General features: G+C 35.3%; 1 protein-coding gene across 2 annotated transcripts in view; it reads right to left on the reverse strand.

The window, feature by feature from the left end:
• Positions 1 to 24,776, reverse strand: part of LOC143369388 (protein gooseberry) — a 63,396-nt gene that overhangs the window by 10,070 nt on the left and 28,550 nt on the right. The window contains exons 2-5 of one of the 2 annotated variants that reach the window (XM_076813262.1): positions 21,403 to 21,716; positions 19,666 to 19,792; positions 5,124 to 5,295; positions 2,515 to 2,796 (exon numbers count right to left, since the gene is read on the reverse strand). In XM_076813262.1, the coding sequence (XP_076669377.1) occupies positions 2,515 to 2,796; positions 5,124 to 5,295; positions 19,666 to 19,792; positions 21,403 to 21,716 (895 nt within the window). Of the gene's footprint in view, positions 1 to 2,514; positions 2,797 to 5,123; positions 5,296 to 19,665; positions 19,796 to 21,402; positions 21,717 to 24,776 lie in introns of both variants that reach the window. The other variant, XM_076813261.1, reaches the window with a different exon arrangement.

Genomic DNA, 24,776 nt, shown 5'->3' on the forward strand with positions numbered 1-24,776 from the left:
AGTGATCATTCTATCAAGGATTAATATTAGAAGGTAGTTATATTTTATCGCAGGTGTGATAACCCTTTATACAAAAAACGACAAAACATTCTGACAGATCTAATAATATTATCTGCTTTACTGGTCCTCATTAGCCAGTATTTTCTCTGCTGTTTTCCTCAGAGCTTCGTGGTTTCCAATCTACGCTCAACCGAATTGGCCTCTGCACTCAGCATGGAACAGCATAGTGCAGCAGGCCAGGCATTTCGCCAACCTGTTATTACACCACAATGGCTGAATTAATTGTTCGAAACACCCTGTAAGCAAAGGCATCATAGGTGCCTGTTCTTTTTTTTAGACCGCATACCTCTCAGCTTTCTCTCATTTTTTCCTTCTACATTTTCCTCTCTAAGTGGTTCGCCCGGTTTAAACGTCTGAGATAATGTATCTCTACCTTGACGGTGTACACTTTGCTTTTACACTGACTCCGTCTCGCGGAGGGTCCTAAGGCTTATCTCTCTAATTTCAATGAAATCAAAGTCTTTTCGATGATTTTGCAATTGCTTTTGTGATTCATTGATAAACTCTTAAAATAATAAGGTAATTCATTTTAATATGACGACGTTTTTTCCTGCTTTCTGCACAATCTTGGGTTTCAATGCATGTGTTGTTTAATACCGAAGAGTATTACTTGTAAATTAGTTTTAATTGTGGGGATAATAAACCTTTACGTCAGGGGTAAATTCGTTACCTTTTGATAGATATACATTTTTGTATACAAAGTACCTAATAGTAATTAGTAATAATAATAGATTTGGCAATAATTATTATGTGGTATATACTGAAACGCTTTTAATAGCTACTTTTCAAAAGAATGTTTGTTAGATATGGAGCAAAAAGTAAAACACTGTATGATTTTGCAGAAGCCAAGAAGTACAAGAATTAAGTTATGAACACTGCATAAAATGATAAAGAGAAAATTTATCTCCCAAAATTTTGTCAGGTGTTTATGTGGAAGCTTTTGGTATTCCCACTTTAAATTGACATAAACAACGAATAAAAAAGTTCCTGTTAAAAATGTGCAGAGATATGTTTTCCTTGAAAGCTTAAGGGGACCTTCCGGTCTAGAGCCCCAAAAATAGGTGATCTTTAGGAATTAATTAAAGGAAAACTACTGTATATAATTTAATGGGACTTCTTGCATTATATTAAGGATGTTTTACATTATAGAAATGTATTTTTTGTTTTATAATTAATCACTGCAGACGGCACTGGGGAGTCGTTAAAATCAAGACGTCAAGAAATTGATCCAAATCGGTGGGACCTGTACCTGCAAAAGTTATTATCCGATTCGACTGAAACTTTTCTTATTTTGAAGAATATAGTTCTGGCTATTGGGGAGATTAGAAAAGAATAAGAAAATTACATTTCTTTTAGAAAATAACGACACTTGAAGTTTGAAATCACTTTTTCCCTATATTTTTCGTCCTTTCATCGCCTATAAAAATTATAAATTATCAAAAATATAAAAATGTTAATGCTTTCTCCACTATATAGAAGTATATTCTTCAAAATAAAAAAAGTTTCAGTCGAATCGGATAATAACTTCTGGAAATACAAGTCCCACCGTTTTGAGAACACTGCTTCGAGAAAAACGCGTTTATAGTTTTACGTGAGTGCCGAGTGGCCGGGGGTTACCCATGCATTTGCCGCTACTCAAATGCCTATAACTCCGAGAATTTTACGAATTTCAACAAATCCTTTTAAACACGTATTCCTAAAAGATTGTGCATTCGAAAAATGAAATAAAAAAAATCGACTTTTAGATCGGATGGTCCCCTTAAATTGTGTGTATATAATTTTTAAAATAGAAAATATATGCCATTTTATTCCATTTAATAAAACGTACTGGGTAATTATCTAAACAAGCAATGAGCAAAACTATATCCTATTTACGCTATCTGTTAAATACAACATTAAAAATACTTTATTCCATAGTATTGCATAAAGTCTCTATTTTTCAATGCCTCTAGTAGTGTCTCTATGTATATTTTTGTACACAGCATAAAAAGAAAAATCCAATTATGCAAGTAAGTATGGTTTCACTGGAAAGGAAACGCAATCGTGGTTACGCCTTGCATCTTTTCATCATTATCATCATTTTTTATCATTAGTGCATCTTTTGGAAAATATGTTTATCGGACTACCTAATTCGTCACCTCTAGATAAAATGTTTGGAACCATTAGAAAAATTAAGTTCTTTTATGTTAAACTAAGTAGCTTTACCACTCTTCTTTGCTCGAAATTTAGATTCTGATTTTATAAAAAAAAAAATTTATTTTTTGTGAAAAGAATCACATTCATCTGGATTAGCTAGGCATACTGAGGCTGGGACACTTTTCGTCACCCCAGAGTTTACCGTTCGAAGGTTTTTAGGCGACAGAGAAACGCGCAAACCCTTTCTGCTTTATATATTAAGATGGACATGAGCACCGCTGCGTTCACTAGGAAATAAAAGTATTTATTAAGACTCACCCATAGTTCTCTGCAGTTGGTCTTGGCCATTGTTGCGGGGCAGCATAGTAATTCTCACTGTAGTTGTAGTGCTGAGGATAACCGGCCGTAGTTGCTGCGGCAGCAGCTACCGAAGCTTGACCGTAGCTCTGATAAGTTTCAGCACTACCGTAGTGCTGAGTCTGAAAGGATTGCAAACTCATTGTGTTGAAAGCGTTCAGTTGCTGACTATTCAGCTGCTTGCGAAGCCTAGCTCGTCTGTTGCTGAACCATACTTGCACACGTGCCTCTGTCAGATTTGTTCTGGAATGATAACAACAAAGTGACTTTAAGCTAGGCTACTTTTTAGAAAATCAATCTTTCAAGGATTTAGTATACCGAGTAAGATATCCTAATCGGATATTGTTAGACCGAAGTCCTGGTGCTTTTTCAATTGATTTGCATTGTATTTGCGGTTATTTACAAGGTGTAAACCAATTATATGTTATGATTCACAGATGTGATCTGTTAAGCTAGGCTCTCACTACGCCTCGCCTCGCCTCGCCTCGGCGCGACTTCTTTTCGCAATTACATCTAGTAGGCTCGCGTCGCCTCGGTTTTCCGTACCTAAAGTTATCTGGGCTTGTCTCGGTTCATGTGCTTTTTGGTCAGTTACTCAGAGAACCTCTTGCTGTGCGGTCACATTGCATCCACTGACACTACGTCTCGCCTCTCTTCCTTAAAATATTCTCGGGGAAGAACCCGCGGCGTGGAGCCAAGCAGGAAATTGTCAAACAATATAAGAAAAGCATAGTAAGAATAAAAAAATTAAAAAAAAAATTAAAACCCACTGGAAAATAATAAAAATGCACTAAAAAGTAAAAAATAATTTCTTTCCTTATTTAATCTACGACTCTCATATTTTTTAAGTCGGCGTCTCATCGTTTTTGCACTGCGTACATCTGCCGCCGACTTAAAAAATATGAGAGTCGCAGATTAAATTAGGGAAAAAATTATTTTTTACTTTTTAGTGCATTTTTATTATTTTGAAATCGGTATTAATTTTTTTTTTAATTTTTTTATTTTTAACTTTTTAGTTTTATATATATATTGACACAACATGCTGAGGAGATATACGCGTACGTACATAAGATAATAATAATTACGTGACAATAGTCTTCATTATTAACCAGAACTGGCAAAATGTTGGGTCAATATTGATGCAGTCTAGGATCGCCCTCTTTCGAATAAAAAAAAGATCATCAAAATCGATCCATATGCTGAGAATTTATGCGGGGACAAACGTAAAAAAAAATACATAGGTACGGGTCGAATCTATAACCTTCTCCTTTTTTAAGCAGGTTAATAAAATGAGCCGAGGCGAGGCGTAGTGAAATCCTGCCTTTAAAATATTGTGCCGTAAAATTGATTTTGATTTTTTATTTTAATGTGTTCTACTCACTGGGAGGATACAAAGTGTCAAAGAACAATTTTTTGTCGTTCCTTATTTGAAACACCCTCTAGAACATAATTCCTTTGGTACTGTTTCTCGTTAGAGCTAAACACGTTGGAATACAAAAAGTTGCACCCTGAATTTCAAGCTCAATGTCCATTTTGCTGTACATTCTTTTAACAGATCTTCACCGATTCAGTGTATAATCACCTGTGTCAACCATGACATGTAACGTTTTTACACCTTGTACGTACAGTTGGTTTAAGATTGGCTACGTGACTATTTAAACGCGCTTAGATCAAACGCAACAACTAGGGATAAAATGGAAATAAAGTTCTATAGATATTAACGACATTTAATAATAAGAAATAATAAGAAAATTGTAAACTGAATAGTTATGGTTGTAACTCCGTTTCATTTCCCAGTTCATGTATAAGTATATCTAACAATAGTGAGCTTTTGAAGAATGTGTAACGAGGAGAGAGTGGGGAACAAAGGGAACCGTGGGAGGTGTTTGCTCGTTAGCCACCCAATAGTAATGTTTCGATACTAGATCACTTGTCAATCCTCGAATCTATTTAGTCATCGCTAGCCTCATTGAATTTGCACTGTAGAGATACCACCCACTTTTATGTTCCACTCATCTTCTGTTTAGTCATGCGCATTGGAGACCTCACTATTGCCCGGTATACCTATACATAGATACAAGTCAGTTTAGCGTTTAAATAAATCATTTTGTTTCCGTACCGTTATATTATGTACCAAACACTTTTCTTATTTGAGATAAAGTGATGCATGACGAAAGCACTATCAATCTCATTTCATATAACCAACACTTGTATTTATTGTTCTCATTCTGGTACTGTTGATATTGCTAATTTTACGAAAAAAGAGAGAAAAAACTGTATTCACTGTTATTTTGAATTAGAAAATAATGCAAATTATTCTGTACTGTCATTTAATATTAATTACTAAATAACCTTCTTCCGCAGATTCCGACATACTTTAGTACAAGATATTTTAATTGTTTAAATAAGTAAATATACGTAACAAAATAATTTCCCTTATTTTTATATCATGATCTCAGTCCTGCATTGTTAGGGTCAGTGTTTTAAGCTATTTTCGCTGAAGATGAACGAATAAGAAATTAAGAAGACACATTTGTCAACCAGTCTGTGATATGCAAAGCTGGGCTTACTTTTGAGCCAATTCTTCTCTGGTGTAAACGTCTGGGTACTGCGTTCGGTGAAAGGCTGCTTCCAGTTGTTCAAGTTGTTCACCGGTGAACGTGGTCCTGCTTCTGCGCTGCTTCCTCTTCAATGCGATCCCTGGTTCGCTTTCTGTATCTGAATCGTCACCACTGCTCCCACCTGAAGCATGCAATATGATGCTACGCGTAAGTAACGTGGCAAAGCAGAAGTAGGTAGGTACATATTAGGTGTGGCGGAGAGTTCTGAGCTCTTTTCAGCAAAATTCGATTTTCATTTTAAAAAGAATTGAAATAAGCTCAATCGTTAAAACATTCTTCATTGCTGTCAATGACTCGAGAGAACTCCTGAAGCAAGCGGTGGAAGCCAGCGGCCAGCAATGGCCTGTGGTGGAAGCCGGACTTGCATCGAACGACAACCTATCACGGGAGTTCCGGAACTTCGCCAAAACGGTGCTAACCACCAAGTCTCGACCGCAAAACGCCGTGCAGTAGGATACTACTCAGCAATGACAACTTGAACGCCGAAAGACCGAAGCATAGATGCTTGTGACTCTGCCTTCGCGTGGCCCTCACTGTTAAGTTCTAGACGGTTTCTGGGTGATCCTCGTCCGGAACGAACTAAATGAGTCACTACCTCTTAACGAGGACGGTCATCCCTTCTACCCCTGTTGTCGGGAAGAGGAAGGGAGTTTTTCCAAGCCCCCCGTGGGAGTGGTCAGCTAACCACTTCGAACACCTGGAGGTATAAGCAGTAAAATCTGCTCTGGGTACTCCAAAGCTGTGGACTTGTCCCGTGGAAGCTTGTACAGAATAGATGCTGTCGATGACTTTCCTGCATCTTTCGGGCAGCATGGGAACTCCATTGTGGTAGAAACTCAGTGACGATTTTCGGATATCGTCTACTGTGTTGATGGGCAAGGCAATGTTGTAATGATCTATGCAAATGGTAATCACTTGGAGCTAAGTCTGGTGAGTGCACCGCGTGCTGAAGAATTTCCCAGCCCCAGCTGAAGATCACTTCTTTCGTCCCTTGAGCAACATGCGGTCGGGCGTTGTCGTGCAGCAACATGATTCTGCTGAGCAGACTAGTAAATGGTCACTTTTTTCTCAATTCATCACATAATTCATAAACTCATCAACTGATGTCGATATCGCTTCTCAATAGCAACAAGTGAATGCTAACGATGTAAACGACCTAAAGAGCGGGAGGATATCTCAATTTGAAGGCATTTTATAGACTGTGAAACCCGAAGCACAGAATCCTTTCCTACACCTAATAAATAAAGAAATGATTAATAAACTATAGGTGTTCTAAATTTTATTATTCTAAAAGTTCGCAGGCTGATGCTAATTTCTGATCGATGCAAAGTATGTTCCATTGGGAGACTTCTTCCTTAATCGCGTAGCTTGTTCTCCGAGTTAGGTCGTTTGGATGGAGTGATTGTTCTCGGGGAGACATGATATGATCAGGGTTTTCAAGAAAATTGCGTCACTACAGAAAATTAGGCCGTATCCCATTATTTTTTCTAGCTCAACTGCTGGGTATCCCAGGGTGCCCCAGTAAAATTGTAACAACCAAGAATGGAGTAATTCTCCATGCAGAAACAAACAAAAAATATACAACAAAGTTTTCAGAGGTCTTCTTTTATCGAGAGGAACAACATTGGAAATTTGTCTGTGGTGTCTTATGAAGCGGGTAATAAAAAAATTGAGGAACTGAACGGAAAGGTTGTTACAGCATTCGAAAAATTAAAGATGCATAAAATATTGTAAAGTGCGAACAATAATTCAGTTGACAGAGAACAGCTTTGTATGTAGCAGCGTGAACAACAGTTTAAGCCAATTCTTTCATAAAATTCATGTTAGAAGGTGAGTATCTTATCCCTATTTTCGAAATTATACAAATACAGTATGTACTAAAATCCATTAGATTGAGATTCTCAATTACGTATACCCGACAAATTTTCAATCTGGATGATAATGGATATCCAAACACACTTTATTCTACAATCACGATTTTTTTAGCTAGCAACGATTCCCGAGGGTCGTGCCTGCGCGAAACAGGTATGCTCTAATGTGGAATGCAGTGTATGTCGAATTATTTAAAGTTACGAGGTCCTACTAGCAATCCTAGTGGCCACCCACGATACTCTCGTAAAATCGTTGACGAGAATCAACCATTCTGTGGCAACCGGCGTTAGCCAAGCACCGCCTCGTCCACAAGTCACAAAATACCAAACGCCAATCCTCAACTTTGCAAAGGCTTCTGATTCATAGCTATTTAGTAATAGTAGCCTTAAGTTTGTATTTTTCTATTCTTAAAAACATCGGTCATTAACTAATCAATTTTAGTTGTCTGCTAAAATATGACGAAAGATATACCTAAGTACTGAAATATAAATAACGTTGCGAGGATGTGAGTTTTTTTGTAAATATAAACATTGGATATCATTTTTGTCGAACATTCAAATACCATTTTTATTTTTCGAATCTGCGTTTTTCAGGTTTGATTTTTATTCGCCATTTAGATCCAATTAATTCGAAAAATACTTTTTAAAATTAGAGATAAAAAATATTAAACTTATTCCGTGATAAAGTAAAATTATATTACTTAAAGACACTTGTCATACGACAAACGAAAAAATCAAAAGGAATCATTATATAATTACGAAAAGAATTTGACGAAGTACCTTAACGAAAGTGACCTTCGCAGAAATTGCAAAAGTATTTAAATTATCATACCATGCACTAAGTGTACCAGCTGTGGAACAATATGAGAATATTAGTGGTTCAGAAACAAACTAGAAAATTCGAAAGTGACAAATATTGCGAGAGATTTAATAATTCGATTGATTTCGAAGAGAAATAGAAGGCTCGCAGGCTTAGTTATCTTGTAACAATATTATTTCGTGACAATAAACAAGTAAACTAGAATATTACAAAACATCGTTACGTTTTCAGAGATTACCACGAGAGTTTAGGGAATAAACTTTTTTAATTAGCGAACATATCGCAAAGTTGATCTGCCCAGACCTTTCTCAGGCATATCATACGAAAGGAAGAATTGGAAATTTCTGAAAGCACGCGAGCGAGGCGTCTTATCGGAGATAGGAATCGATGGTAACGTTAAGATCCAAGAGATGTTACTGACCACGCTTCTTAATAGCGGCAAGAAGGTCTCCCAGTCCAGCACGTGCTGCACGTCAGATACCGAAGATAGGAAGCGAGTCGTTCACGCCCACAGTTCACACGCCGGACTTCGCAACCCACCATTAAGACCCTTTTGATTACAGCCGTACCAGCCGAACCTATACTAAACTAAAACACTGGAGAAATTAGGGTCCGCCACGAAGAAATTAAGTTCTTTGACATGTCCCGTCCCACACGAGCTAAACGAAAGCCTGTCTCAGCATCCCCAACATCCATCCTTTTGTCTACCATCGCGGAGCTCTCGTTTTCTACTAGAAACATATCGCTCCTTCAATCGACGCCAAGCTTTACGACAACGTGATCGCGTGTCCATTGCATACAGTTAATTAATTTTCAATACGACACACATGTGTGAACATTCTGAACACTAATTTCTGTCCTGTTCCTTTTCTTTTTGCCTGCGACTCCACCGAGTTATGGTTTAATATCCCGCAAGGCAATTCGCTGATAAAAATGGATATTTAAGTCAATATCACTTGCCTCGATATAAATTCAGAAAATCGAAGATTGCTAAGTACATAGCGGGCCTTTCAAAATTAAAGACCACATCGCAGCTATAAATCTTAGCGACAGTTTGAGCGGAACACCTACACCACTTTTTGAGGCCGTAACGTTCTTCCGCGACATGTGAACGCTTGACAGCATTATGTTATATTTTAATAAACGACGAAAAATACTTTGGTTGGTTCAAAAGTTACATCGCAATGTACGGACGTATTTAATAGACAGACGTGTCTTGTTCCGACGAGGTACTTTCACCGCTTCAATGCCACAGGTCAGTGCGGAAATAAAGTCGAAAGATGCCAAGCTTGGCGATCGCGCTTCTGTCGCTTCATGTCGAGAACTGCCAAGCGACTTATTATTATTATGACATGGTATCGATTATTTGCATGATTTTCGCTCATTTGTTTGTTAAAAAAAGTTGCTGCGAAGATTGCGAGAGCAAGAGTTTCAGTTTAACAAAAATGCTTGAAACCGCAACGTTAACTCGGCTACGTCCCTCGGGTCCTTCTTCACCCATTTGCGGTTTTATATCTTTATAGACTCTTCTAACTTTCAGAAAGATATAAAGAAGTTGTTTGCAAATATGTGTATGTGTTCCTCGTAAGTGTATAGTTGAACAGAAAGGCTATGTCATGATTAATGACGCGCTACTGTTGAATCCGAGGACAGTTGAAACATCGTGGCCCGACGCCACACAGTAACACTTTTCGATGCATAGAATGCGAACATTGCGATCCCATTGTGTAGCAGTCAAGCGATTAAAAAACACGTATCACTTTACACTCTAAGTATTCCTCTTACGCAAACTAAAATTTCAATTGACGGTACACATTGATGCCAGTATAAATGTGGAAGACTTTGTGACTCATAGAGTCGGAGGAGTTACTGACAAGGGAACACCGCGAACCCGGACTCACCGATTGGAACGCAACTTTGTGGGTTTTTAGAGTGACTGAAAAAAAAGAACAATGGTGTCTTTCATTTGGGCCCTATCGCCCTTTAAGGGGGTGAAAACTAACCTCAAAGTCAAATTGGCACTTCCACTTTTTCGCCCATAACTCTCGAAGTACAGCAGACAGAAAAAAATGTTTCAAACAAAAGTTTAATGGTGCAACAAGCGCTACAAATTTGCGTTAACAAAATTTTGAAAAGAATTAAAAAAAAATTTATAACTGATGAAAAAAATTACTTTCAAAATTTTGTTAACGCTAGTTTGTTGCGCTTATTGCACCATTAAACTTTTGTTTGAAACATTTTCTTCTGTTTGTTGTACTTTGAGAGTTGTACTCGAAAAAGTGGAAGTGCCAATTTAATTTTGGATTAGTTTTCACCCCCTGAAAGGGCGGTAGGGCCGAAATGAAACACACCGTTGTTCTTTTTTTGAGTCACTCTAAAAACCCACAAAGTTGCGTTCCAATCGGTGAGTCCGGGTTCGCGGTATTCCCTTGTGAGCTTCAAATCGCTATGCTATATTTTTTCTACTCTGAAGTTTAGTATTAAATAAATACAGCATCTACCAAACCATTTTTGACTAATTTGTGGGTGAATGAGTCAGATTACAACAATTCGTCTGTTTATTATACAGGATACTTCTAGATAGTTGGCTAAATCCTACTACATAGGTACCGTATTCTATTAGTCGCATCATATAAACTTTTTGCAATGCGAGCATCAAGATTCAATAGATTGGCTATTGATGTTTAATAAATTGTTTAAGGTTCTATCTGCAGTTGAAGAATTTTTAAATGATAAACGCATGATTCGCGCAACAGTGCTCTCCCTCTATTGTATTTAGTGTTTACGATGATTTCTATTCAAGCAGTTCGGTATGTAGACAAGGATAATTTACAGACGAAAATTGCTATAAATTGACGCATCATTACTAAAGAACTCGTAATGCAGTTTAATGTGACCCAAAACTCTGTAACATGTATTCGTTAAAGAGTCTACACTAGGGCGGAGCGGAAAATTAAAATTTGAATTTTCAGTTGGCCTAGGTGCGGGGTAGTTGTCTTTTCCAAGTAACCAAACACAACTATAAAAAATTTTTGGAAACATATTCATGTCTGCAGGTTCATTTGTCTCCTAAAAATTATTATATAATCATATAATCATACAATCATACAATCATACAATCATCCCTAGTAGCATTTCTGGTTGGCCCACAGTATCCCCAAGTTGGGAATTAGTTGGCCGTCAAAATGCCAACAATAAATGCTACTGGGGATACAATCATACAATCATACAATCATACAATCATGCAATCATACAATCATACAATCATACAATCATACAATCATATAATCATATAATCATATAATCATATAATCATATAATCATATAATCATATAATCATATAATCATATAATCATATAATCAAATAATCATATAATCTTTTTTTCTCCTAAAAATGATTACATGATTATCATTATATGATGAATAATTTCTTTTCTCCTAAAAATGATTATATGATTATATGATCATTTTTAGGAGAAAAAGGAACCTGCAGACATGAATATTTTCCAAATTTTTTTTACAGTTGTGTTTGTTAATCAAAAGACAACTACCCCGCACCCAGGCCAACTGAAAATTCAAATTTAAATAGGTTTAGGGTCAAGTGAATCACCGTCATGTCCGCATTTCTACTCACCAAAATTTTAGTAACATAACCTCACAATTCAATGTACACAGTAACCTTTATTTCTATTCGAAGGCATTTCATTTTTTGTTTATCATTATCTTATGCTTTACTGTTGTGTTATGAAACATCTCCATAAAAGATGTATCTTATTTTAACCTGAAAAGGCAACATATTACGTGAGCAGAAATTTAATAACAAAGCATTGTATTTAATAACAAAGTACTAATAGTTAAACATCTTGAAATATCTTTCTTAAATAGTTTTCGAATTAGTTGATTTATTATCAAAGAATTAATCAATTACTCTGCAACTTTTGATCACAAACAAATTTTTTACACCTTCTTTACGACGAGCAATCTCTTAAATGAGCAGAAATTGGGACATTCACCTTATTGTCAAAAAGTGACATTTTAAAAGGTGCAAATGTTCAAGGGCCACAGGAGATTCCGCCACATCATTGGTGCATGTTTAAATATGCCCCAATAATATCCCTCGTTTTCGACCTATAAACTAATTTTAACTGACAAGAGGCACCAATTTACTGTAAATAACATCGAGAAAACTATTGTAATATACTGCAATTTGAACTATAATACCTAAATAAAATAATAAAATGACGAATGTCCTACAAATACTTCTGTGTGAAACATTTTTAGCTACAATTAGCAATTTCCAAGAAATATTTCAGGTTTCAACTTTGGATGACTCACTTTGTATTTCGCATATATCTTGCATATATCTTGCATATTACGACATATTATACGTGCATAAACATCCGCAGCCCAGCAATAAGACAACATCATAATACTTGTGTTACTCGGGATAAGTGTCGTCGATATATAGTCAGAGATAACCGCAAGGTTTTTACCGCCCGAAACCATGTACACAATTACTAGCGAAAGTGCTACTTTAGATCAGCGGAACATCTGAATCAATAAAGCGGTTTGTTGTTCCCCGAAGAAAACGGCAGGCTGCCCTTGGTGTTGGCGGTTTGTAAGATTAGAGGCAGTCAGACAGACCACACGCCGCGCGCGTACGCGCTCCACCTTTTTCTCTTTACGTCTTCCCTTTCGACGGTCTTCCCTCTTCGACACCGTCCCAACAACCTGCTGCCTTTACCTTTTCTTTTCTTCCTTCAATTTCGTCATTCATTTCACTTCCTATTATTCGATTCTGCACATTCTAGTCGCGTGATTGTCCAAGGAGAATGAAAGTGTTTACGGGAGGACAGGTTTATGTTTACAACGTTCGAAATCCTGTGACCCCAACTGTTTATGTTAAAGGAATTAGCGAATTTCTCTCGTTCACGACGTAAGATTTCAAGTTCTCTTATATCTGATGGTAAGAGAAAATGTAGGATACTTGTCTAATATTTATACAAATCAACCTGACTTCATTTTTTTTCAAAGTGTGTTGTTCGTTTTTTAATTGCAATTTTATCAAGTGTATCTTACGAGTTTTTATTGCAGTTACAATTTTTTTCGATTTTATGTCAGTTACCTCATTTACCTGTAGTTATATATGAAGCTTTATGGCTTGATAGTAATATTTTACTGATGCATTAAATAAGAAAACTGTTTAAATGATTCCCACCCCATTCGTGTTGCAATAAAATTGTATGTAATGTATACTTCAGCATTTAAAGGGTTAAGAATAAACAGTCACATGCGTAAATATAAAAAAAATATTCAAACAATATAAAAACGAATAATTTTTTAAGGCTAATAATATTAAAAAAAATGGTTGGGTTAAATTTGATCGAATTTGTAAATTAATTCTGTAATTACACAAAACTGTTACATTTTAGTGTAAGTTAGGCAGTACTAAAAATTAGACAATATTGACTGGTAATAAATAGGTGTTAGTTATATGAAGTAATGGGTTCAATAGCTTTAGTCAACGCTTACTCTTTTCTTATTATATAGTAACATGTTCACAACTCTTTAAAACAAACACAATGGAACGTGATCTCTTTTGCCTTTATGTTTCGTCTCTTCCTTGTCTGTTTATTCGAACCCTTTTGGGACATTCCACGCGAAATCGGACACTTTTTGGAGTAACATTTCGGATGTGGCTGAAATTTGAATATGTTGTAGTCTTTAGGGAAATATAAACACATCTCGAAGGATTTTTGATAATTTTGAAAAATGTCGATTTTACGGCTGTTTGAAGGTAAGTGCTAACTTTTTTTCAATAAATTATAACTATGGAAGTAGTAAACGGATGGAGATGAGGTTTACGGCGATTTGTAGAAAAGACATTGAAGTTTTAAGAAAAAATTATTTCAGTTTCAGAAATAAATTTTTTTAACCATTTTTGTGCAATTATTTTAAACAAATGCAGTTTTTTTAACAACGGGCGCGATTTTAAATGTCTGGAAAAAAACAAAATATAGTTCTACCCTTCCCCTTCATGGTCTAATTGTCAAAAATATGGGCATTTTAAAATTGATCTTGTAAAAATTGTAGAAGGTTGACGCTGTGTCGCCCAGCATCGGTACTCGCAGCGGCCAAGCGGCTATACCTGATATTTTTATACAGGATTCTCGAAATTGGTAAGTATTTGAAAAAAACTAAAGGAGGAAAACTCTTACTGTTTTTTATAACTTACTCTTATAACTTACCAGGATTTACCGCAAATAAAAGAAGGCAAAAGCCAAAATCTATTCTCGTCTTAGCAGTTACACTAAATTGAACGGAATTAGTGCAAATGGTAACGGCATCTGTGCACTACTTAAAAAATTATTGAGAAGTGGCATATTACCTGCGGTGGCATATTACCCCTAGTTACCTTATAGACTTTTTTTAAATCTAATGATTCAGACTGTACGTAGGTATGTAGGTATTATGGTGCAACCTATACATATCTACAATATCCAGGTCCCAGGGTGATTCACCCAAGTATGCCACCCAAATTTCTCGTACACTTTTTGTTATATGAAAAAATGGTTCAAATAAAACTTGTATGGTATCAAGATGTGCGTACAATGTAATATAATTAGTGTTTTGCTATTTTGACTTGCTATTTTCTTGACTTTTTTAATCTCAATGGGTAAAATTTGACCCTGCAATTAGAAGGAGTGTTGAACGCTGAGTAAAAGTCTATTAGCGTGTCAAAATATTGTCCATTACAATCAATGCAAGTACGTAGTCGATTAATAAGTGCAAATAACAAATTATTACATTTTGTGCCCTTCTTGATACCATACAACTTTTGTTTGACAATTGTTCAAAGAGTTTACAAGTACATCAGGTGGCCCACTTAAATGAATCACCCTATATAACACCTTATCTTACTTCTTCCTTGGATGAGCAATCACAGCGTTTAATTAGCCGCATTTTTGAGCTTATAATAACAACTCATGTCGGTAAGTAAGATAGATAAAGAGATTAATTAAATACTACCCTTGAATTCAGTTTCATTCCACATTTTATTGGTATTTCTGGCAAAATTTACTCTCGAATAGTTACGTATTTTATACTGCATTAATTCTACTTGCAATAAGCATTAACTGGAATGTCAAAACACTAACTTACTCAAATTATATTATTTCTTACAAAAGCAGGCAAAATGATTAACGTTTCTCGTAAAAATTCATAAAAGAAGAATATATGTTTCAATTATAATGAACTAAATTAAAATTAACAGTCGCAGCTATTGAAGGAGACATGTAAATAACTTACAAAATGGTTATCATTTATAAATATCATTTGCCATGTAAGAGATAACTTTCTTTGGTCTGTGAGAATTTTAATTATTATTATGTTTGCATACTTTAAAATATATTTCTTAACAAAGGTTTTGGTCTTATACGCATAAATACTGTGGTTAAGGTCCGGTATTAGAAAAGACATACGCATATAAATATAGATCAAAATCTGTGTGACTGTAAACCACAAGCAACTTTAACGGTTGTCTAATATTTCACACAAACAAATACATTTTCCATTACATTGATTTCATGATTACTGTATCTAATCATTTTCTCATGAGTTTGCAATGAAGTGTCGATAAAGAGAATTGCATACAGCGCTATTTGATTAAGGTGGAATAAATGAAGATTTGTACAAGTGGTGAAAACTGCTGAACAGGTAGGCCACATTCGCGTTCCTAGATCGAGTTGCCATTCCCAGTGTACGTCTAATCAAAACTAAATCTTCCCGACAAGATAATAAACTCGACACATCTACGCGCCACGGGACGCCTAATATATCATCGTGGACTTCGCCGTCACTGATAAATAAAAAGGAAAGGAACTCCCTTTGCGTCCGCCGACTGAACCTACATTTTTGTTCATTTATTTCTGCCCTTCGAATTATTCAGTTTCTAAAGAAGAAAAAATTCCTTAATACCATTGTCGTTGCGATTCTATTAAAAAGACTCATTTCTCTTTGTACTAGTTAACATGTTTTGTATACTAAAGGGTATTCCCCTAGATAATAATAATAATAATAATAACAATAATAATAATAATAATAATAATAATAATAATAATAATAATAATAAAAATAATAATAATAATAATAATAATAATAAAAATATGTGCGACAGACTGTGTGAATGTTTGACGTCCAAAATTCATATAGAGATTTATATAAATTACAAAACTATAAATGTAAATATATAAATGCTTTCAAAAAAGATGACCTGGGTTCCTATGAATATAGTACCTATCTACAATCTATATTTAATCAGATTAATGTTATAAAAAAAAACTACGGAGGGTAGCAATGCTCTATATCGAAATACGTAAAAATCTCTAAAATAACAACGAGACATTTATCACTGATCGTGAGTTTCAGCGTCCCAAAATGTTTCGGTATCCTACAAGACATTGAATCCAAGGTATCAATTCCCAGCTTTGCATCTTATTGTTAATTTTTAGTTTTGGCTTTAACATGCAAGTTGTAACGATTCTTTATATTTCGAATATTCACTATAAATAGGACGGTAACGTTGATTTTTTGGGGTGGTTGCGTTTATCTTTAAGGGTGTATTGGACCTATGTTCAAAATGGTACGAAGTTGATGAAAATTTGTGAGATTGTTCTTTCTAATCTTCCGGATGTGCTCCAAAAATTTTAAACGAATTCTCTAAATGATTGCTGAGTTATAACGATTTTAATTGTCACTGATTTTACACTTACTCTTATGGAAAGAGACGACCTTTACAGATAGAGCAGCTGAAAAAATGTTGAAGGAATAGTACCAATGTTTTCAATTTTTTTTTACATGTAGGATACGGGTAGATGAAAATATCTGCCGAGTTTCAATTGTCTTCACTACACCGTTTTCAAGGCATAAATTATAACTTGAGAAAATTGTGAATTTGGGGACTTTTCACAGCCAAAAGTTTGGCAAGTAATGCTTGAAGAAGCATTTGTAAAGTGAAAAATACCCTTCTAGGAGTAACTATTATCGATGTCGGATATCGATTTTGGTTACGAATAAACATTATTGTCGACCGAAATTTTTTTTGGTCGCTAATAAGTGTTATAGACGACGGAAATTGTTTTCGGTTACGAATAATCATTATTGACGACGGAAATTGTTTTCGGTTACGAATAACCATTATCGATGACAAGATTTTTTTTTGGTTACGAATAAACAATATCGATGACCAGAATTTTTTTTTGGTTACAAATGACCATTATCGTTGACAAGAATTTCACTTGATTACTGTATAACCAAAATCTATTGCGCGAATTTTTTTTGGTTACGGCGTAACCAATATGTATTGCGGAATTTTTTTTTTGGTTACGGCGTAACCAATCTATATTGAAGGAATTTTATTTTGGTTACGGCCTAACCAATATATATTGCAGGAATTTTATTTTGGTTACGGCCTAACCAATATATGTTGCGGGATTTTTTTTTTATATGGTATAACATATATATGTATTGTGGGATTTTTTTTTTGGTTACGATATAACCATTCGTAACGAAAAAAAAATCTCGTCATCGATAATGGTTATTCGTAACCGAAAACAATTTCCGTCGTCAGTAATGGTTATTCGTAACCGAAAACAATTTCGGTCGACAATACTGGTTATTAGTGACCAAAAAATATTTCCGTTGACATCTTAATATTTTTTAATCACTTGATTTTCCGGAAATTGTATGCAGTATTTAATAAAGACTTACTTCCATTTGAATAAAAATTAACTTTTTCTCAATGATTTTTTTCGAAAATATTTAGAAATAACTGTTATTTCTGATCTCTGCATTATATCACTATTTTAATAAAAAAAATGATTATCTGTGTCAGCAATTCGTAATATTATTGATAGAATATTTGTCACGAAATTTGCACTCTCAGAACTGTATAATTGACAGAATTCGTTTTCCTCCGCTTTATGGATCGAAAATATATAATTGTAGGGTAAACTGCACAATGATTGGCACCCTAAGCGGAAATCCCAATTGGAATATCTATATTTTTTTGTGAAGTTTTTATATGGTCTTCATTTTCAATTATTATCAATGATTATGGATTTCTCATTAAAATAAAACATCTTCAGTAATTATTAAGTCTTTTACTTTAAAAATATTCAATGAAAAAACAAAAATAGGCATAAAAGTACAATCATTGGCACCCTAAAATTTGAGGTTATATAGAAAAACATATGTAGTTAAAAACGAAGTTTAAAGTGTTCAAGCAGACTATTTCATTCACTATTAAATACCTACAACACTTAGTAAATCTGTATTTCAATCCATTACTTAGTTATAAAGCGACAAAATATACTTGCCTACCCCTTATCAAAATTTTAAGAAAACGCCTAAAACTGAGCCCTTTCCCCCACTTTGTGGTGTTGCCAGATATAAAACGTGTAGTTCAACTACTGGGCTTTGCAGTGTTTTAATGGCAGAAAAATAAGAAATTGCAAAAAGTACTTTTTAAGCTTGTACTTCTTGGCTTTTTAATCAGGAGTGCCAATGATTAGTGCAGATTACCCTATACATATTTCTGTCGTATAAATCGCACAAATATCATTTTGTTAAAATTTGAAAACCCTGTGTACATAATTTGGTACTTCAATGTTTTATTAGCATTACATAATAATTACGTGTAATATAATTAAATTCAACCAACTGAAGGCGTTCGATGATCGTACTCTTAGTTTTGTAACAATATAATTCACTCCTAAGAGAGTTATGGACATCGAAAGAATCAAGACTCGAGAACGAAGCGAACTGAAAATCGTACATCTTTCTCGTCCACCGCAAAATACTGCCAATATGCATGCAGCACTTATCGTTAGAGTCCTTAACTCAATTAACTTAACGTAGCTGTACGCTGTAATTACGCTTATCGCTCGATTACCTCGAGCGTTTCATTTATGCCCGCTTAATGGTTTATGCGGTGCTAAAACAACGGCGCTGTTCGCGAATTTTGCATGTATCGTTTTTGAAAATCTCTTTGAACGGCAGCCCACTGATTCCGTTGTCGTTAATTCTTTTATGTAAATTATCGGAACCGCTCAGACGCGGTTACAGATTGAATTTTTAAAGATGTGTGCAAAATTCCAATACCATATAAATGAAGGATAATAATTCAAACATTGAAATATGTTTTTATTACGACGTGAAAGTTACTGAAATATTATTAAATTGTTTCAGATTTCGCGAAGTCTCGCTGACGATTTTCCTTTATTTAGAATTATTAAAAAATTGTTAGAAACGCCCACTGATCCTATTTTGTTTCATGATTTCGTTAGAAGTCGTAGGATCGTAAGTGTTTCTATAATCAAAGTGTACTTCTAATATTGTAATTTTTAGGAATTTTTTGCAACTGACACAACCAAATATTTTTATACTACCTTTGGTTTCAGTTTACTGAAACGGTGGGCAATGTAAAGGCTGGAGTTACGTAATACTCGTTCGAAATAACAGATTAAAATCATTTTACCTATATAAAGTTTAATTTACATATATTTTTAATTAGCACGTGCAAAGATAATTGAAGAAACTAATTTTATTATCTCAAGTGTATTCTAAACAAAAGAAGCACCTTGACGCGAAAGATAATTGCAAAGCTGATGATTTCAAAACATTTCTATGTTCTAAAACTAAAATAAAACTGGAGGAAATGCATATTTTATGGAAATGCGATGTTTTATTTTCCTGGAGTATTACCAGAGCAGAGAAATTTAACCAGAGAAAAGAGACTGACCGAGTATTCCATCGATGGAATGATTTCTTCGGGGATCGTCTCCAGGACGAGTTTGATTCGTAGGTCCACGTAGAAGCCTCGAGATACTGGAAACCGATGGTGCTGATGCTTTGTCACAGACACCATCCTGCTAGCAGAACCATATTGGACAAGTTAGTATAACAGTGAAATATAGCAAAAATTTATTGTTTAAAACACAGAAATATTTTTTTATAAGTATCTTTCCTGCAGGCACATACGAACTTGAGAAAAAATAAATCGCAGAAACGAAAGTTAAAGTGCTACCTCTAAAACAGGAACTGCAATGCAACTGACACCTAAATTTTTGTATTCAGTAATACCCAACAAACTAAAGTGAACCTTGAAAGTCGATACACAGTGTGTCTGACTTAGGGGACCTTCAGATCTAGAGCCCCAAAAATAGGTGATATTTAGGAATTAATTAAAGGAAAACTACTATATATAATTTAATGGGACTTTTTGTATTGTATTGAGGATGTCTTAAGTTATAGAAATATATTTTTTGTTTTGTCATTAATCATTGCAGACGGCACTGGGGAGTCGTTGAAGTGAAGGCGTCAAAAAATTGATCCAAATCGGTGGGACCTGTATCTCCAAAAGTTATTATCCGATTCGACTGAAACTTTTTTTATTTTGAAGAATATACTTCTGGCTAGGGGGAAAACCACAAAAAAGATACAAAACTGACATTTTTTTTAGAAAATAACGACACTTGAAGTTTGAAATCACTTTTCCCTATATTTGTTATCCTTTCAACGCCTTTGAAAATTATAAATTTGCAATTTTTCTAATTTTTTTCTGGTTTCCCTCATAGCCAGAAATATATTCTTCAAAATAAAAAAAGTTTCAGTCGAATCGGATAATAACTTTTGGAAATACAGGTCCCACCGTTTTGAGAACACTGCTTCGAGAAAAACGCGTTTACAGTTTTACCCGAGTGCCAAGTGGCCGGGGGTTACCCATGCATTTGCCGCTACTCAAATGCCTATAACTTCGAGAATTTTACGAATTTCAACAAATCCTTTTAAACACGTGTTTCTAAAAGGTTGAACATTCGAAAAATGAAATAAAAAAATCGACTTTTAGACCGGAAGGTCCCCTTTACCGAGAACAGTTAAATATTTCGTAAGCGATTAATGATATGAAAAAAATATTCCTACAAAAGATTTGTGGTATAGAGGAAGACATTGTCGTGGTATAGGTATATGTATATTTTTTTTCATAGGTGCAGTACTTTTCCATTAATAATACGATTGCGAGTTTTCAAACTAATTCAACGAAATACTTTTCAATTTTCCATACAGAATTGTTGTTGATTCAAAAATTCAACTCAGCTCTTCCTAGAATCTACTGCTACTTATAAAATACTATAATCACTCGAAGTTATGGATAGATCGCGATACAAAAACGTTGTTTACGCAGAAAGACCAAACTATAAATAATATTCTAGTTAGAAGAGATGATTTCGGCACACTGGTTCGGTCTATTAAATAATTACGTAAAAGCTATTTTGCAATTTTGAGAATTTTTACCAAATACCAACGTTTCGGTCAATGATTATGACCTATTACGAGCTATTTGCAAAATAGCTTTTATTTAATTATTTAATAGACCGAACCAGTGTGCCGAAATCATCTGTTTTAATTAGAACAATTTTTACGGTCGAAATTAAAATTATATTATGTAAATAATATTATATAGATAATATCAACTGACCTTTATCAGTTTCTCGCGAATTTCCCAGCTGAAAATGCCAGGATTTTGCCTTTTCATGTCTTCAATTTTCGCTTCGACTTCGGGCGTAGCCACTCGCGGTTTGCTGCCGCCGATCACGCCCGGCCTAATCGATCCTGTTTCTTGATACCGATTCAAGATTTTTGATACGCAGCCATGCGAGACTCTTAGCTGCCTGGAGATTACGCATGGCCTGACACCGGCTGCGGCCATTTCTACGATTTTTAAACGAATATGATTTGGCAGTGGGCGTCCGTTAATGAACACACCCCCGAGCTGATTCACGCGCCCTTGTCCTAAAAGCAAAGAAACAATAATGCATATTTTTATAGGTGATTTGCACGCAGAATTACATAAATACTACGAGAGCAGAAAATGGCAGGCTCACTTAAAATACCTACAGTTACTCACTAAACTATCCATTCACCCTATATGTAACATATTTTGCACATTAAATCGACTTCAAAGTACGAATTCGCAATTCTAATTCTCATTCATATAAACCTCAAGGAATATACTTTTGGGTGCATTCAATTAAAAAATTGTATAGGTAGGTGTTTACCGACCACTGACAGTCAAATATTTGCAAAAAAACTGCCCATACAGCACACTTCGTGGCGGCGACATGGTTGCAGCGCAATGTGGATGTAACGTTGCTGCGACGTTGCCGTGCAACATTGCACGGGGCGGACATAGAATTATTGCTGCATAGTTGCATCAATGTTGCGGTGCAATATTGCACGGCATCGTTCCTGCAATATTTATGCAACGTTACGGCAACGTTTGGTAACGTTTCCACAATGTTGCAGCAACATTGTGCCAGTATTGCGGCAACGTTTCCACAATGTTGCAGCAACATTGTGCCAGTATTGCGGCAACGTTCTTGCAATGTTGCTGCAACTACCATTTCAACTTAAAATATTTCCGTTGTTTATAATGATACGAGAAAATGTCTAAGGAAAAAAATGTTTGCTTCAGAGAGACAATTATTCTGACGGAGACCATTTTTTCCTCAAGGTTATATTTCCCGAAATTTCAAGATCATCGATGGCTTTTTTAATGTGATGACGTAGTTTCATTACTGTAACGTTATAGCCAATAAAAATACAAATTCAACTATGTATAATATGTTGTCCTTTTTGTCTAGCAATCATTTTTTTTCCTGAGACATTTCCTCGCATCATTACAAACAACGGAGATATTTTAAGTTTAAGTGGTTGTAGCTGCGGCGGTAAAGTGTTCGCCTACGACGCTACGGGTCACCGGTTCGACGAATCCTATGATTCTACACACATATAATATCGTTGTTTATATTTTTGGCCTTACTGCCCGAAACGTTGCAGGAGGCGGACATAGAATTATTGCTGCATCCCTGCGGCAACGTTGCGTGCAACATTGCAATCTTGCATTGCAACCATTCTGCAACTTAGCTGCAACGAGAGTGGTCTGTATGGGTGTAGCTAACAGAAGTAAACTATTTTAAATATATACTTAAGGGATCTTTCCACTGTCACGCCCTGATAAAGTGCCGCTGTTTGAAACTTCTTTTAACCACAAAAAGAATGTATTTACTAAATTGAAATCTTTTTTCTATTTATTAATAGGTGCTTTGAGAATACAAAAATATTTCTTCATATTTTTGTAATGCTTGCTTGCGCCAAAATTAGTGGGTGTATACTGTTTACAAATCTTTTTGGTTTTTTGGTTTCAGACACACGGTTCCTCCAAAATCGACAACGCAGTCGAGGCGTCTTTTGTTACACCGTATATTACACCCACTTATTGTGGCGAAAGCAAGCATTAAAAAAGTATGAAAAAATAATTTTATATTCTCAAAGCACGTATTAATAAATAGAAAAAACTACAATTTCGTACGGATATTCCTTTTGTGACAAAAAGAAGTTCCACACAGCGGTACTGTATCAGGGCGTCATAGTGGAAAGACCCCTTAATCCTATTTACTGCTCGTGCTAATGTACAGATTTAGTTACTGTTGCAACTGTTGCCAAAATAATTCTATTATTGTTTTATGATAAAATTTATAATACTGATTTATTAATTGATAATAACAAACGATGTCACATAATATCTGAATAATATGATTTATATACGACATTTGCTGTTACAGTATTTTTCATGTTTAAAATTGCCTCAACTTATATCAAATATGGAATACAGTAGAACCTCCATTATACGAACACTTGTTATCCGAACATTCTGTCACTTGAACCGTCTACTATCAGAACAGTGTACCCAGTTCCTTTCATGATTAGATATATAGTATGAAGCTATAGTAAGGACAAAAAGAAAGTTTAAATTGTGAAGGTGTAACAAAAATAAGATAATTCCATTATAAAGAATTATATCTTGAGACTACCAAAATACACCCGTGCTTTGCTTCGGGTCTAAGAGATATTAAGGACTCCATGAAAACACATTTCACCACTCCCTTAGGGGTTGATTAGGGCAAAATCCTAAAATTGCTTTTTAGGCATTCGTGTGGGTATCCTTTCAAAGTAAAAACCAAATTGATATCTAATTGGACTTAAGAGATTTTGAGGAATCCCTGAAAATACATGTCACCCCTTTTCACCCCCTTAACGGTTGGTTAGGGAAACATCCTGAAATTGGTTTTTAGGCTTTTGTGTGCGTAAGAACCAAGTTGAGATCTAATCGGGCTTAAAGGTACGTGTCCACTTGACAGTAAAACTCGTGCGAGTGGACACTGCGTCCGAGAGTGACTGTCGGAGAGCGACGTTCAGCTTTCAGACAGCGGAAGCGTTGCAACTTGCTCTCGAGTGAATACATAATAATATTACTATCCGACAGTTACTTCCGAAAAACGAACCAGGTTCGTATTCTCCGAGTGCTGTCGCGAGAGTAGGTCTTCTGAGTTATGTAATAGGCTCGCGTCGCGAGTACGGAATTCAATCCCGGGATTTGATATATCTAATTATAACTTATCCCGAGAATTTCGAGAATTTTTAAAAACGTAAATTACTTTATGAACAACTGAAAAATATAAAAATGTAATCCAAAAAAGCCGGGATCCCGGGGTTGAACTCCCTAGTTGCGAGGCACGACGTTGCCAGAGAAGTGTTGTTAGGCGGTTAGCCGGAAGAACTGCGCGGCCAAGGCAGTCTGTGTCGAGCCGAGTGGCGAGACACATTTTATGTACGCCATTTATTGTAATCAACTCAAAATATATAACTATTTCTTTTCATCCACCCAGCAATTTCTCTTTCTACGTTGCTTCTTTCTCTTAAAATATTATAAGCGGTAATCAAAGCACTAAGTTTTTACACATCCATAATCACGGCCTCACTTCGTTGGTAGCTTAAAAGAAACTGAGAGAA

Source organism: Andrena cerasifolii, chromosome 5 (assembly GCF_050908995.1).
Source record: "Andrena cerasifolii isolate SP2316 chromosome 5, iyAndCera1_principal, whole genome shotgun sequence".
NCBI lineage: Eukaryota > Metazoa > Arthropoda > Insecta > Hymenoptera > Andrenidae > Andrena > Andrena cerasifolii.